The 17,724-nt window shown below is 34.5% G+C and overlaps 1 protein-coding gene across 2 annotated transcripts in view; it reads right to left on the bottom strand.

The window, feature by feature from the left end:
- The window catches only part of malt1 (MALT paracaspase 1), a 29,185-nt gene extending 13,603 nt beyond the window's left edge, over positions 1-15,582 (bottom strand). Inside the window, exons 1-10 of one of the 2 annotated variants that reach the window (XM_088912396.1) lie at positions 15,433-15,582; positions 13,230-13,467; positions 10,553-10,719; positions 9,266-9,387; positions 7,449-7,596; positions 5,533-5,711; positions 4,945-5,041; positions 4,086-4,133; positions 2,226-2,249; positions 359-403 (exon numbers count right to left, since the gene is read on the bottom strand). In XM_088912396.1, coding sequence (XP_088768522.1) covers positions 359-403; positions 2,226-2,249; positions 4,086-4,133; positions 4,945-5,041; positions 5,533-5,711; positions 7,449-7,596; positions 9,266-9,387; positions 10,553-10,719; positions 13,230-13,381 — 982 coding nt within the window. In that variant the 5' untranslated portion in view covers positions 13,382-13,467; positions 15,433-15,582. The remainder of the gene's footprint in view (positions 1-358; positions 404-2,225; positions 2,250-4,085; positions 4,134-4,944; positions 5,042-5,532; positions 5,712-7,448; positions 7,597-9,265; positions 9,388-10,552; positions 10,720-13,229; positions 13,468-15,432) is intronic. The other variant, XM_088912397.1, reaches the window with a different exon arrangement.
- Between the last annotated feature and the right edge of the window lie 2,142 nt (positions 15,583-17,724).

Genomic DNA, 17,724 nt, shown 5'->3' with positions numbered 1-17,724 from the left:
AGTTGAGAAGAAGCTATATCCTGTCAAAAGTATGTGGGGAGGGGGATGGGTGGCTGCCATGACAGAAGTGGAATCTGGAGTGAACCACAGCCGGTATCTTTTCACAGTATTGGGTGCTTCAAGGATGCTTGAGATGAAATTTGAGCTGGATCTATTTTAACTGCTGGTGTTGAGAATGCAACATCTAAGGTCTCACAAGTATTTACAGTGAGCTCTGGTATCATGTAGCACACTAAAAACTCAATATCTTTCGGACATTGGACTCCTTGCCACTTTTATAAAGTCACAGAATAAACTGGAACTTTGAAATTATTTGAAATAATTTATTCTGGTTAAAAGGTTAGAAATTTTCACTCACCATAAGCCTTTTCTGGACTTCTGTGTCTGTTGTTTTCAAATTCATCTGAGTACAGATAAAGAAACAACAGACATTAAAGCTGCTCATATAGCAATACAGTATAAGGGTTATACTTCAGTTTGCATGCCACCATTAGCAAACTACTTATATAATTTCTCAAGAAAAACAAAGAATAACAGTTAGTGTTTACTTTTGATCAAGTACAGTAGTAATTGGCAAACATGTAGCTAGTTAAACACTCTAAATTGTATTAATTTATAGTTTTTGAGTTTGCAGTCTGTTAGACTGTTAAAATGATGTATTGTTTACTTAATAAAAATGTTCAACAGTTTTGAAATTATGTGAAATTTTATCCTTTACAAATAACCATCTAAGGAGGTACAGAAAACCACTGCAGTCCATCATATTCAACACAGTATTTAATTTCACCAGGTATTCAGACCCTTTCTATCATCAATATATATTATATTTAAAACCTGAATGCTCAAACTGAAGTCTTCTAAGTGCACTTTACAAGTAAATATAATCATACAAAAAAGAGAAAAAAGCTCAACTGTTTTGACTGCAGAAATTTTAAGTCCCAAGAACTCAATATTTAGGGGAAGCACCTTCAGCAACAATTACAGATGCTACAGTAAGTCTTTTTCGGTAAGTCTCTATGAAATTTGCACACCAGCTTGATGCAAAGTTTTCTATTGTTTTCTTCCATCTATGTTCTATGTTCCTTTAGTCTTGACAAGCTTCCCAATATCTACTGATGAGAATCAGAGCTATAATAAAATGCAGCCAGCACCATGCTTGACGGTTGACATGGTGTTGACTGAGTGGTGCAATATGCTGGGTTTTCATCAGATGTAAAGCTTTGCATTTAGACAAAAAAATTCCCATTTTGCCTTGTTTGAACACATTCGGCTATACTTTTGCAGTATCGCTCAGGTGCTATGTTGCAACCTCGTGAGAGATTTAAGATATTTCATACAAGCTCCCTTACTGGAGTGGCCTTCTCAGCCATGGAACTTTGTAGCACTTTTAAAGTCACCGCTGGCCTCATGGTGGCATACCATAACCAGTTTCCTCTGTACCTGGCTGTTCAGTTTGGAGGGACAGCCCGATCTAGGCTGTGTGCCTTCCAGTTCTTAATGATACTCCTCTTCATGATCAAAGAGATATCACTGGTCTTTCAAAAGTTTTAATACCCTTCTTCTGATCTGTGCCTTTACACATCTTTATCCATCTTTAAGCTGGTTTGAAAACGCCTTTGTCTTCATTGTTAAATATTTACTTGAAATTCACTACTGAAAAAACTCACTACCTTGAAATTCACCTTACAGATAGCTATACTTATTCTAAAATCATGTGAACCACTCTTACTGCACAGAGAGATATACCACTCAACTAACAGTGTAGCTCATTAAAGTAATTTTGTGCACATACAGTACATTACTTTAGAAATGCCACAGCAAAGAGTTTGATGAATGATGCAATCATGACTTTTCCATTTTCTGTCATTTTAACTATTAACATATTATTGATATATTATTATAATATTATTCATTTTGAAATAGTAACTGCTACTTTAAAGTGTTTTTACTGCAAGCTTTAAAGAAACAAAACAAAATGTGAAATCTGTGCAAGGGTCTGAATTCTTTTGAAAGACACTATACTGTACTTAAGGTGAGAGGGCATTTATTACCACTTTTACTGAGCATATGCAAGTACTGTATCTAGTCTATATATATATTTATGTGGTTCATATAAAGCCACACAATATGATGTGAGGATATACTGTTTTGTGGGACAGGGATCAGTATCTTAAAACATTTGGACATTTTAAAATATTTTTTTATTGTAGAAACATGCTACTTACTCTGTCCAAAGGCATAAATATCTTCTGTAAAAAAATGACAAAAATAATATTAGAGTTGAATATAGTACTATAATTACAGCATCCAATACAGTGACGTTGCTAGTGTTGCCATTTTTGCATTTCTCTAAAGTGATTTATAAAAAGTGTGAATATTTTTTTCTTTTGTTAAAAGAAATGGAAGAAAGAAAGAAGGTAGTATGCTTATGCCTAATAAGGTCCATGCTTAAAAGCACCAAGGTACCAGATGAAAATCTTTTTAGCAGTTACTCGAGTAAATACAATAGCAGTTAAGCTCATTGAATGTTTTCCATTAACCGGTCTCTTACTTTTACCACTATCCTGTGTTCTCTAGTACCAATTCTCACCTGCTATTCCAGCGCAAATAAACAGCATTCCATTACCTTCTCTGAATTCCACAGATGAGCTATTAAAGATCCTCATTTCCTCTAGCTAATCTTCAGCAATATATCTGAGCCAGAACAGTATAGTGTATATACAGTACTGTATAATACTTAAAATATGATTTAATTAGTATATAATTAGGGTGTCTAATGCCATTCTAGACATTCATAATCTAGGATAATTAAGAATAAAACAAGTTACATATGAAGAAAAATAATTAGAAAATGGTGAATAAGGAGTACATTATCTGCAAAGTAATTCAGGTTATACAGTATATTACATCAATATATGTAATTGTAAAGTTGTTCTTTCGATTTCTTTGTTAATTTTATACTTTGTTTATTTCACTTAATAGCTCACAAAGGGGGAATGCTGCCTTTGTTTATTTAATACATTTGCAATTTAGTGGACCTTGAAAATTAATTTAATTGAGTGATACATATTTATCAAACAATATGTGTTACATTTTAAATGCTCAGTACCCTGTTTGGATTGTCATCATTGGAGAGGTGACGTCTCCAATGCAAAATATCATTCCCAGCTGTGAAAAAAGATATCAGTTCTATATGACCAAATTCACCCAACTAATTTCACAAAGCATCAATGTCAAAGGTTAAAGAGTTCAATTTAAAAAGAAGAAAAGAAATTGTATTGAGAATAAAGTTTTCAGATATATTCTAACTAAACTTTTCACACTTTGAATATACAGTATACTGGAGTATACTGGTGGTATTATCAGTGTTAGTCATTAATCAGTATGTATTGTTGCATGCGTATACAATACATAATAATGACTTTATTGATAAAATTTAACATGGGATATATCAATGGTATTATTTTGAAATTTTGAAGAATGTCCTCACAGGTTCACACTTATACTGCTTTCATTGTATACAGTATATGGGTTTAACTAGTGAATTAGTCAAATTTATACTGTTAAAACCACCAAAAACACTTGGTTATCAAAAAAAATAGTGTACAATGTTACTTTTGCCATTACTTTCTTAACTGGCAGTTTTTTGCATACCTTAAAAGCAAGATTTTTGTGTAAATGCTGATCTTAATAATTCTAATAAGTATGAATTTAAGCTGTCAGAATACATCTCGGTTGTACTGTATAATGCATCTAACAAATAGATGGTTACTCTCTACAAACAAACGTCTACAGCCAATAATCTCTCCACACACTAGGGTTTTTAAGCCATCATCTTTAAGGTTTTTCATTTCAATTTAATAAGTCTGAAAAACTCTACATGATAAAAATGTAGAACTTTACACACCAAAGAGGATAACTGTAAATAAACTGAGAAAAGCGTAATTATTCCACTGCTCTTTTTCTTCTGTTGCAAATATAAGATCAAACAGCCCTATGAGTATTGCACATACCCCTGTTAAAGATTATCAGTAATGTCCTTTCTTCCCTGGTACCAAATAGGACCGTTAATTCTAGGACTCTACCTTCAGAACACTCCATTGCTTCTGAAAGTTTGAAAGAGATTCTTGGTCCTTACAGTCAAAAAAGAAAATTAATATATTTTGTGAATCACAGGTACTAGTGCCATTGACACAATTAATGCTTTTTAAAAGTTTCATTAAAAGTTTTAGACATTTTAAGTTTATGGCTGACATTTTGAGTTTAAGCTTCAAGATAGGCATCTAGTATTGTTCTCTTTTATGTAACAACACTTCTATAGTGATATTCTACTGCAATTGTGAATTGTTTAAGATAATCCTGATAGACCTGTATTTTGTTATAAAAATGTAACCTTTTTATCTTTATAGAAGTGTAGAGAGGAGTGAATGATGTTAATTACAATGAATATCAATAAGGCAAAGATGTTATAACAGTAGAGAATGCTAGTGGAGACACTACATATTTGTAAATTACTTGTTCTCATATACAGATGTTGTAACTCTTGAATGTACAGTATCAAAAACTTTGGCCCAGCAATATTTTTGAAATTGTACCCACACTTTGCAGGACTATTTTGCAGAAATAATTTTCAATTTCATGGCTGTCTTTAATGGAGAGGTGTTTTAGATAACAAAGAAATAATGATGATATAGTTCTCTAGGTGTGCATTATTTACAAAGCACATGAGCAGAGAAGTTCACTATACTAAAATAAAGTCAAATAAAAAGACTGGAACTAAATTTGAACATTACAGTGGCATGGCAGCAAACATGGTTGGATTCTGCATCTTAAAATAATCATATTTAATCTAGAACAAAAAATAACAATTATTAAGGCTACTTATGACCAATAAATAAAATCAATGCACTTGTGCCATGTTGAAAACAGAAGTAAACATTTTACCTATTTGAATATGCACATCTTGAGTCCATAGATATTCGTCATTGCTGAACACTTCACAGCGGTACTTCCCCTCATGTTCAAGTGTCACATAAGGTATCTGTTGGATTAATAACAGTCTAAACGTCTTTTTCATTTTTTGAGTAAATATCAATGAATGTATTTATACAGTAGTTTACTGAAACTAGTTAGAACTTTGCAAGATGCTGGATCCATTAATTTGCCAATTCAAAGTGAAGAAACAAACAAAAAATGTCCATTTGATTTTATAAAGCTTCAACCACAAAATAAAAAATAGTAAAAAAAATGCACAGATTGTTCCTTTCAGCCAGACAACTCGATCTATTAACATACCCCTTAAAATACTATTTTTAAAAATGATCAGTTTCTTTAGTTGCAGATTAAGCTGCTATCTGTGATCCTTGATGGACACTAACACGTGCACCTCAGGAGTACTAATGTCTGCTTACTAGATACCTAGCAGAACTGTTGGAAGACAGAAATAAAGCATTTAGGAAAGTACCCAAAGCCCACCTCTGTTTTGGGACTGGAAATCTTCTGGAAATCAGGCAAAGAATGGGCTTTGCTTACCAGACACCTTTTCTTGGTTGCATCTTTGATAGGAAGCCCATTCTTGTACCACTGGTATTGAGGAATGGGCTTTCCCACAGCACCACACACCAAGTCCAATGTGTCCCCAATCAACAGTCTCTGAGGCTGGGGCTGGATCACTATCTTCAACCTGCCATCAATGGAGTGGCACACTGATCCTAAAGAGAAAAGGCATCAATATAGCTACTGTACATCATACTCTTCCCCAATGTCAGAATATTAAAGGTAATCCTTAAAGGTTTGGATTTCAGCAAAATTTCAGTTTGGATTTTCTGTAATTAATAATTAAAAATATCAATGACTGCTTTAAAGCTCCATCTTAAAAGTTGCTAGTAAAACAATCAATTTCAAATTTATACCCTTGAACCCCTGGTACTGTATATGACATCAGCACACTGTTTAAAATATGTTTAAGGCACTTCATTATAATTGCAGAACACAAATAATACCTTTGAGGTCAAAGCCAATGTATGATTTTACTGGTATATCAGAAAATCACCTCTACAATTTCAATTTTAGAAAAGCTTCACAATAAAGTGATTTACAAAAGAAAAAGAGGAAAGTAACAAATGCTTTTAATGATAAACTATTAGAACTGTCAACTGGTTTTCAAGCTTAACTAAGAAACATATAATTACTTTTGAAGTCCATTTCAGAACTATACCAGCTGAATCCAAAGGTAAGGTATATGATTTAACAAAATCAGACTTTAAACAGAAGAGATGGAAATTAAGTAAAATAGTGAAGGAATCATTACAGAATGCAGGGGTACACATGAATGCAATACAGTACTTCAGAAACACATAAAAAACACTGTATGCAAGGGGACTTTCTTCAGTATCACAATAGCAAAACACCAATAAGAAAGAAGTTTCTTGGAGATACACATAACATTGTCCTGCTTGTCCTGTATATACAGGACAAACAAGGAATACAAAGAGTTTTCTATAATTATTTTAAACACTACTGTAGTTTAAAAAGGCAGAAATAAAAAATTACATTAGCAGTGAAAGGACATTATCAGTTTAGTGTGTTTAGAAACATATGCACAAAAAAATAAGGAAAGTTATTTATAGTCTACTATTTAAGAAAATCCAAAATGTTCTTAGGGTAGGAGACATATCTATGTAAATGTAATAACATTCATTCATAAATGAGTGGACAAAACAGAGACAGTGAACTCTATACTGTACCAGTCAAGCTTGCCCCTAAGACATCTAAATAAAAAGAACCAAATTAAATTGAATTTCCTTTCTATGAAAATTCTCAGCATAGATTTATAGAAGTTAGTGCATAACTAACTTACAATATTTTTTAAACAATCTTCAATAGGTAAATGTGGTGAGAGCCTTGCAAAAAGTATTTACTTTCTTCCAATGATCTCCCATTTTGTTGAAATACAAATGATGTACATTTTTTAAACAAAAATTCAGTGCTCAAGCTGAACACTTTTTGGTGAGAGAAATTAAATGTAAACACAAATTGCAAAATAAAAAGATGCTTTTGATTGCATAGGCTTTCACCACTTGGCTAAGACAAGGCTAAGTCAGTTAAAGTGCACTAAACTACTTTGACAACTTACACAATAAGTCAAATTACCAGTTGAGTGGCCTCTGCCTATATGCAACAATAGCGGTTTGACATGATTTCAGAACAATAACTCCTATCTCTGTGAGGTCACTCTGGTATTCCAGATCTTAAAGGGCATTGAGCACTTCTTTAAGATCAGTAGCAATACAATATGTTCAGCAGGGGATTGTGGGAATCTGGAAGTAACTCCCTAGTGATGTGGTTGATTTCACGGGAGTCTTTAAGGAATAGACAAAATTCTTAGATCACTAAGCTCTTGTTTATCAGTTATCTCACAGTTTTAATAGTTAGAGAATGTGCCTCACCATATGTTGCAGCCACATCAAATACTTCAAGCTGTGCCCATTGGCTGAATTCAAAGGATCCCCCACAGTTTACCCTGCAGATATAGAAACCTGCATCTTGTACATGAACAGGGCTAAACACCAGTTCAGGGGAATTACCATTAGGTACCTGCAATGAAGAGAAAACAATAGCAGACTTCATGACTATTTTAAGATGAATCATCCTAATAACAATTCTGTTACTAATGTGTAATCTTCTGCCTTACATACAGTGTTCAAACAGAAAACTAATAAGCCAGAAAGAACAAATTGTTTAACTTAGTGTATGAAGAAATTTACATTCAAAGCAGAATGCAGAAAATAACAGGAGCTAATCATTATGTTTGGGCTTTAGGCAAAAAAACAAGTCAGTCAGGGCTGCAATAATACTAAGTAATGAATGTGTATTTATGTTTACACAAAGAAGCATTTGAAAGAACAAGAAACCATTAATACAGCAATCATAGATCTCATTGTTATCAAAAATATTTTAATCAGATGGCGGAGTCCTTCATCAAAGGTGACTTAAAAGATTTAGCAGTAGTCCATCTACAGACTTTCTCCTACTCGTGGTCACACTATCCCAAAGTCAGTCTTTCCATATTTAATTAAATACAGACATTATGGATCAGTAGACCCCATCTGATACTTTCACACTTCCTATGCCATGAACCTTGGCATTACTCACAATCTGCTCAAGGATATTCTCTATGTTTGTTCCCGAATAACATCTATACCACACAACAAACTCTACATGCATCTTGCTCCAAACTTTAACTCTCTCATAATTAGAATAGCCTCTTTGTAGAAGCCCACCTTGTCCTCCCACTCCAGCTCACTTTAAACTCCACCATGCAGCTTGAGTTTTCTCTGCCTCAGGTCTGTCATGTAACTCCTCCATACAGTACATCACTCCCTTCGACACACTGCTACAACTATCTCCAAACTCTTGCATCTCCCTACACCTGGTCTCATCCTCTCTGTTCATCTTCAGCAAGTCGCCTGGAGTACTGTATGTCTAAGTCATCCTACCTATGGTGTGCAATCATTTTACTTGCATGTGTTGATGGATGGAGGAACCTGTTGCCACTGGCAATTCAGACTGAGCCTTCTTTGACTAAATTCAGGTCACCCTGTTCTAGTCAGCTTGTAGCTGGAGATCCTGTGATCACAAATAGTGTCTATGGTGTGTTTTTTGACAGTGCCCACCAGAAAAGATCAGATTACAACATGATTCTGTTGAACGCTTTGTTCTGCTGTGTGTAGTGTTGTGATCTTATACTTTTTTCTCTTGTCTGCACATCCTGTGTATCTTTTTTTACTGTGTAACTCAATGAATTGGTTTCATTTGTAACCTGAAATGTTTTGTTTTTAGGCTCACCAATGGGAATATAATGTTCCATTACACACAAAACTATTTACTTATGTTCCTTGGATAGAGGCGTTACACAGACAAATCTAAACGTGAAAGACTGAAATATATTGGTTTGAAACTATTTTGCCAAATCAGCTTTGCTCACTGTTGTACTGACTACCTTTTAGTGTGGAATCTAATTAAACCCACCCGACCTAGTACATGACATTTTGATAAATTTAATAGTTAACATTTTTAAAATAAAATTTAGTAAAATATAATTTATTTGATTAAAAAAAAATTATTGGATGCAATCACAAAGCAGCTAAAAGACCATTTATCCATGTGCATCTTTACTCAGAAAAATCCTGGAGTATTCATCTGGTGAAAATAAGATTTTGTACAGTATGTGTTCAGCCATGGAAAACAAATGCTGTATGCTCACCTCTTCCTTCATTTTGAACCACTGGTACTGAATGTTAGGATGTCCCACAGCATGACAGCTAAGCCGAACAGTATGTCCAGACATAACTGCTTGCGATTGTGGCTGGATAATAATTTTAATCCCTGTTTTAAAATAAAAGCAATGCTATTAATTCTTAGCATTAATTTTGTATTAATTAACTGTAGTGATTGACAAACATGGGCATGCAGGTTTTCTTCTGGCATCTGTTAATGATCACTTGCTTGAAGCCTGGAAGCAGTGCTTTACACAGGACATGCGATTCATGCAGCAGTCCAGGATTAGAAAACCGAGAACTCAGTGGAAACAAAAAGTCAATTTCTTCAGAACAATAAAGAGAAAAATAAATGCTCTTGTGAAATTAATTTTGCATCAACTTAACTAGTTAGGACATGAGCGGTACTCTAGTACCATCCCATACCATTTCAGCTTACACCTTTACTAAAGTTAATGAGAAAATCTCCTCATAAAGGACTTTGCATTTGTTTATTTAACTTGATTTGGTTCATATAAGTTCACATTTAGTTGAAGTGTACACAGCTGAAAGTGCATTAGTGTTCACTTCTCTTAAAACAAGAGACATCACTTGCATTCACACTGCAATAATTAAATGAACTCTGATACTTAGTATGTCTTTAATTTTGAAATACTGTACATTTGGTCCGTCTTTTTGTTACTCAGTCCCTGCACCGTCTACAGCTTCTAGTAATAGTTTTCTCTTTCAGCCTCCAAGGAAAACAAGAAAACACATAAGACATAAAAGTGTTTAATCTGAAATGTTCTGCCTTCCCTGAATATTGTTGTATAATGTAGTTTATGTAATACCGGAAAAATGTTCTTTGAAGAAAGATATACAGTATCTTTTCTTTCTCATTCTCTCAGGTTATTCACATTCAAGTCTCTGAAGTGAAATGAACTCAGGCTATCTGCCAAATGTAGTGACAGCAGACCACCTACTGTATGACAGTGGTCTCAGTTTGATTTGGTTCACTTTGTTCTTTAGTTTTTTTTTTAAATTGTGTTGTTCACACAATGCATAATGACTAAAATACCTCCACTGTGAACAGGCCCTTACTCTAATTTAGAAACTAATAAACTTTATGTGGATTTCTGGTTGCCTCAAACCACTGCTTGAGCATTAGGTCACAAACTTGGGTCTGATGCTTTTTTAAGTAATGAAATCATCTGCACGAGGCTGACTTTCAAAACAAATTCAGAGCTGCTTTAAAGTTTTAACTTGGGCCAACAGCAATATAAGAAACGCTTTACCGGGTGGCTTAATGCATTGTAGGGCTTCTGCATGGCCCATCGTCTGCAGAAACTCCACCAGGTCCTTCACTGAGCACCCTCGATCTCCAATCAGCCTCAGCAAACTCCGGGACGGGCTTCCCTCCAGCTCCAGCACTTTCAGGGAGCATCTGTCCATCTCTTCCCCGCTGTGGGTGGTAGGAGGGAAAACATTAAAAAATGAATCCACAAAACAGATGTGTCCCAAATTTGTCATTTGTTCACTGAGTGATTACTGTGGATATTCTGAATGAATCATACATATTAATACATATTAATGTGCAAATTAAAGAGCACATTGGGAGTTAAGTGAAGAATTAAATAACATCCAGTTATTGCACACAATATTCCTGATCTGTTTTTAACATTGCTATTCCACTTGCTCATTGTGTACATCAATGTTATGTTTCACTCAGTCTTGTCCATAGTCAGGCCCATTAAGTATGTTCTCTCTTAATACACTGGCAATACACATACAGTATAAAGAAAAAAAGAAGTGTGGGTGCACACCAGCAATACTGGTCCCCCAAGTACTAGCAATACCTTGCTATTAGAAGATTAAAACAATTTATACACCATCTGAATGTTATACAAGAAATTATCTTGTTGTCAACAAAGTTTGGAGGGGATGTAAGAGAGAATAGGAAGGCTCTTCATGTCAAAACACACCATACAGTATCTACTCCTTATCACTATAATTCTAGCCAACAGATTCCTGCCTTTATTTGTTTTTTTCCTCATGCCAAAGGTGTTGGGACTTGTTTGTCTGTGCCTCCTAGCAACCTTGTAATATGGGTTTACAGTAGCTGTGTTTCATAGACAAGAAACATCTTACAGTATATTTACTTCCTGTATCTAGTAAAAGATTTATACTTTATTTGGTAGTTAACTGAAGAAAAAATTGATGTTCAAAATAATCACATGACTGAAATAAAACAAAAAGATGCCAAACAGCAACAGAAACAAAGTTTTTTTTTCTTAAAGTGCAAAATTAGTTGCATACATTTTTTTTAAATTTAGATAAAATTTCACACCCTTGTTCCTGAGAAAAAAATAATCATATTTATTTTACCCCACTCCATTGTCTTTCAAAACTGTCAGTAAATAAGCAATACTTGCTCCATATTATTTATAAGCCCACACAATGAGACATACACCGTGCTTTAATGTGTATAAGATTGTAACATTGCATAATATGGCAGTCAACTGTAAAAATGCAAAAGAACCAGACAGCATGAAACTATTTTTTCTATCCAGCACAGCTGAGAAACACTGTATGGTGGCAGCTCATAGCACAACTTTGAGCAGTCTGACCAAGGAAGCTACAAATCACAAGGCAAATGTATATGTTATTTTATATAGACATATGTACAGTATATATTTGTGTATATACTGTATACACAGTATGCATTATGCTTGTGTTTTTCTATTAAGTAAGAAAGGCCTTTATACTGTATGTATATACTGTACATATTAATTAAATTACTAAAAGCACTAAAAATGTCGATATTGCCTTATTTACTTACAGTACATGTGCGTATACAGCATATCACTTCTGATGGCAGCAGTGCACCACTAAGCTTAGAACCCCACACTTTCTATTGTATTATCAGTTTTGGCGGATTTGCCTCAAGGTGACAAATAAGTATTTTTCCAACCACCAGTCTTACTTGTTGAAGACTGCAGTCTGTGCAAGTTCATGAAGGTTCATTTTGTTCATGCATTTAGAAATTTAGTAAATAGCCTTTGAAAAGATGTTGCTATCCTTTGTAAAAAATACAATTGTTAAAAAAGTCTTCTTAAATTAAGAAGCAATTCAGCTACTCCAGCTTCACAACAGAGCAATGAAGTATCACCTTTTTGGTCTTAAAACATGACGAAGCATAAGCACTGAAGAAGTATTAGATAAAACGTGATAAAATGTAGTTAATTTGGCAAAATGCATGAAAATGATCTCGGTGTCTTTAAAGAGGCTTTATTAGTATAGAACAACACTAATAAAGCCTCTTTAGAGTGATATCAAGTCACTCTAAAAAGTGACATCACTGTAATTTTGGTTCTTTAGTGTAAGTTGTTAAAAGTAAAATAAACATTGTTGGTCCCAATATTCACCTGTTGCATTGTCAAGCCTCTTAGTATGTGATCTCATTTTTTCTAAGTAATACAGTAAGATACGTGAGCCCACCCAAAGCACTTGATTATTCTGATAATTCTGCTTCTTTTGGATTAAGTTTATATTGTCTTACTCGTAGAAACCACACTCTTTGTGAAATAACAAACAAAAAGATGCTCTATATAGCATAAGTACTGTACCAACAACGCAGAGTCGTTAAATTTTCAGTCAGGAATTATTTAATGGAACTCAGTAAAACCAGGATATGAAAGAGAATTTGGACCTTTACCAGAGAGCTGGGATGGGCAACTGTTCAAACAAGAGCACTGAACTTCCAAGTGTAGTTTTTCCCAGGCAATATTTAAATCTACTGAGGCATCTCCCAGCTTTCTGAAGCTACACAACACACAAACCTGGAGACCCAAAAGCCTTTCATACTCTAAAGGGATGCTATAACTGAATGAGACCTCTGTCATATTTACTCAGTACATGCAGGAACGTAGCACACACTTTTTGGAACTGGTCACCACGTCAAATGTCACTCACCTCACTTTAAAACGTCTGTCACTGGCAACAATTTCACCCAGCTTCCTCCATCCTTTGTTGTTGGTTTTGTCCAGCACTTCACTCAGCCTCTTTAGAATGGACTCCTTCAGTGTGTTAACATTTAAAGAATAGAAATCTGAGGAATCTGACATCTCTGCAGCTGGTAGCTTTCTCAGCCTCAGACACAATTCTGAGTTTCAGAAATTCACGGCAACATCCGTTTAGGCCAGGTGCAGTCCTGTCCCAAAAAAAAACATGACATTATTAACGTTATTAACCAGGCAAATGACAACCACCTTGCATCACAAAATCCAATCATCATGGGCCTTATCATTCTTGTGCCAAAAGGATGTACCATGGAACTACAGATATACTGTAGGTTCTTTCTGGTCAGTTTCCTCTTTTGGTGCTACTCCTTTTGATGACATTTCCTAAGAGGATTCTTTGCTTCCAGAAAAAAGAACTTCCTTATTTTGGATGTTGCAGTTATTTGTACTATTTTACTAGTAATCCTGAATCTTTGTATAAGGCCAGTAGACAAAGAAAATCCAGAGAGTCAAGGACATAATTGTAACAGTAGCTGCTTTATCTCGGCATTCTATCTATGATTCATGCAGCCACATTCAAAAAACATTTACTGTATCAGCTTGCTCAACACAGGCTTATTTTCTTTCACAGTCTAAAGTCAATACAGTAAATATGTAAGCTGTCACGCAAATCTTTCATGCACCGTATCTACTTTGAGAGAGTCCCTGCAAGCATTTTACATCTGCATTTTCAAATGTTAAGTTTTTTTTTTCCAACTAAAAAACTGAAGCAGAAATTCAACATGCTGAAAAACATGAGAGAGGTCTAGAGAATCTGTTTTTTTTCTGAAGGGTAAGAAGTAAAAACTGCAGCTCATAAAACTGTCAAACACTTCAGAGTTTTAATGAGATGCTGTTCAGTGCTACATGAAGAAACATACATCTACCTAGATACAACAAAAACAAATAAAGTGAATGCAGGAAACTTAATAAGAAAAATCCGCTAGCTATTAGGTGTTTGTGGACATTAACAGCAAATAGCTCCAAGTATTCTAATAACCCAGTATGCTGATTCTCAAAGAGAATGCACTTGTGGCAGGTGGAATGTGTGTACAGTATAGCATCCTTGGGTTTGGAAAGGCACTTTATAAATAAAAGTTATTATGATTAGTATAGAATTAACCGCCAAGTTGTCTAGCTACAGTATAACAAAATTATTGTGAACAACAGTGTGGCTGTGCTCAAAACTCAGATTTGTTGATGGTACTGACCAAACTTCCAAATGTGGGATGTACTGTAACCTTACAGTAAATATGAATATGAAGTCCTTTTAGCTGAAAACATAAGAATAAGTATTATACATGATGTATGCACAGTAATAGAACTAATAGTACTGTTCTCTAATAAGGTGGCCATCCATAGAATGGGCAACTCTGTGCTAACTGGATGAAGAAAATAAATATCTTCCTCCCTGCTCCAAACTTAAACTTCCATGTATTCAGGCTAAGCGAATATACAGTAAGCTGTGCTTAAAACTGAGCTGCATAGTGCCAGATACCCAGGATTTACTGTTTTCGGTCTACTTGGGTTCTTAGCTTTAACTAATCACGCAAATCAACTTGTTTGATTTAACTCACCAATTACTTATTTTTACCCCAGGAAAATAAAGCATTTCTTGAATACAATTAACCCTTAGGTTAAAGCCCTTCCTGTACTGTACCTCTTAGTGCTGCTGCTGATCTGGCCTCTTGCCGTTTGCAAACTCAGAATGCGTAACTATAACATTCCATACTGCCCCCACAACTGAGCAAACTTGCAGTTAATGAGTAAAACTAATACTCTGACATCAACGAACTGTACAATAGCACTAAAAAGTAAAAAGGAAAGAATACAATAAATGGATATGCACAGGATGATAGTTACAATACCAGCATTCGCTACACAAGTGGTGGCGTTATTTCAAAGACAAGCTCTCAATATACAGTACAGGTAAAAGCGCTAAATGTTCTTTAAAAAAACTAATCTTACAAAACTAAAAACGCAAAAGGTGACTTTTCACAAGCAAGGCATAATAATACACGAGTCATTTCAAAGCATGCTTTTGCTAAAAGCGAAAGAATTTGTAACACAACGCATACTTCATTTCGGGGACAACAGGCAAAAAAAATGTCACTCACCTATGCACGATGCAACAGACCGATGAAAAAAAATGACTGATGTGGTAGAATCATGCTTCTCGTTTTTCTGTCTAGATTGGAGTTACCACATGCGTTTAAACGAGTGACGAAAACGGGGAAATCCAGATGTCTACTAGGAAAAAAAAAGACAAAGATCTTACTTCCTGAAACATATAAGGGGCGTGCTTTACTCTTTCCATTGGTTCAATCAAAATGTTGCTTTATTGTACTTTAGGCAACAATACGTCTTTTCGAAAACAGAAATTGCATAATACTAATCAATCTGGCATTAACATTATTTTGAATAAAAGTTCATAATAATGAATTACATCTTCAGTACGTTGAACAAATAAAACGAGTACTATTTTTATAGTACCTACTGTACAGTATGTCGAAAAGGTAAGGCGGTTGGAACGACTCACTTAAGAAAAATATTTACAAGGAAGTTAATTTAGTGGTTTTAACAAATGGGTCAACTAATTAAGTACATCTTACCAATGTTTTTCTGTGAATCGTGTTTTAACTAACCAGTTAAAATACAGTAAATGACTTCGGAGATAGTTACTAAGACATCGTTTTTAACAGTCTACAGTATATTTCTCTTGACTATTTTTAAAAATACCAAACGAAAAGGTACAAACTGTTGCAGTGTATAAGATATGTTTGCAGAACGTTTTCAGTCAAAACATTGTAAACAAACAAAACATATAAACGGATAATGTAACAAATTATATACTGTACAAATTAAAATCCCAGGTACAATAACTTATATTATATACAGTACAGTAGTTTATACAACAGGTGAGGAAAGAATAAATCAAAAAGTAACAAAAACAAAATCAAGAAAGGGTAAGAAAAATCAACTGCTGTGTTAACTCTTCACTAGCACAGTCTATAGACATTACATCATTCATTTACACATACAAATTAAATAGCGGTTGAAGGTGTTTCTGAGAGGTACAGTATATTGTACACAAAGGAATATATCATCTTTTATAGACCTTTGTAGAACCTTTACAGCATGCCTCGCTAATAAATTTAAGTAGATACTTTGATTTAGAGATTGGTGGAAGGATTTACTGAAAAAAAAGGAGTTGTGGAATTAGTGCATCAAGAGTATCTGTTATTGGAAACCTCAAAAAGGAGTTATCACGGAACATATTTAACGATAGTGAAACTCTGGTAGTAGTATAATGATAGTATGCCCCTAAATTATTATATTCACCCCAAAACCTTATTAAATTTAGATAAAATAATGCTGCACAGTACTTCTTCACACAACTCAGATTAAATCTCCTCATCTACAGACAGACAATCTGACCTTCTTTGAATCATAACCTTATTGTTCCTCTCAATCAGTAAAATATTATTATTATTAAGATACATTTTACATTTTTGAATCTGTGACCTTATTACAGTCTTTATAAATTTGTTCAAAATGAGTGTGGTGAGGATCAAGTAAATTGCTTTTAGTTTTACTATTTAACATTCTGTATGGATTACTTTAATATTACTGTACTGAAAAACAAATTTCAGTGAACAGATAAAGTTTGGATTTTTGTTTTTTTTATTAAAAAAAGTTATAATCTGAAGTTATTAAATTTCACAGTATATTTCAAACTTACCCTTTTACTGCATTTAAAGGATAATATTGAAATATGTTGGGAAAAAATGGGCCACTGGGAAATTTGGCCAGCACACTGGGGTTACACCCCTACTCTTTTCAAGAAGCGCCCTGGGATTTTTAATGACCACAGAGAGTCAGGGCCTCGGTTTTACGTCTCATACGAAGGACGGCGCCTGTTTACAGTATAGTGTCCCCATCACTATACTGGGGCATTAGGACCCACATGGACCGCAGGGTGAGCAAGATGAAAGTTTTGTTTTCTTAATGGAACACAGCCTTGTATTCATCATTTCATAAATTATCATTTTTTTTTGCATCCAACAGACAGAAATACTTTCCGGCTGGCTGTAAAGAAACCCACAACATTATTTGATTATAGCTAATACTAACAGCAGCGAAAGCAAATGCTTTCAAAACCAGTTTATTGATTCCAGTAAATGTGTTCTAGTATACAGTATGTTATTTATGGAAATCTGGCAAAGATGTAAAAATGTTCATTATACTGTAGCTCTTTTAGAAACTCACTTACAGCTTCTAATAATAATAATTCCTTACTCTTAGTACTGTGTATAGTGCTTTTCTGGACACTCCCCTCAAAGAGCTTTACAGGTAATGGGGACTTCCCCTCCACCACCATCAATGTGCAGCCCCACCTTGATGATGCA

This window comes from Atractosteus spatula, chromosome 3 (assembly GCF_055471065.1).
Source record: "Atractosteus spatula isolate fAtrSpa1 chromosome 3, fAtrSpa1.hap1, whole genome shotgun sequence".
In the NCBI taxonomy this organism is placed as follows: Eukaryota; Metazoa; Chordata; class Actinopteri; order Semionotiformes; family Lepisosteidae; genus Atractosteus; species Atractosteus spatula.
This window is presented reverse-complemented; position numbering and strand designations above follow the sequence as displayed.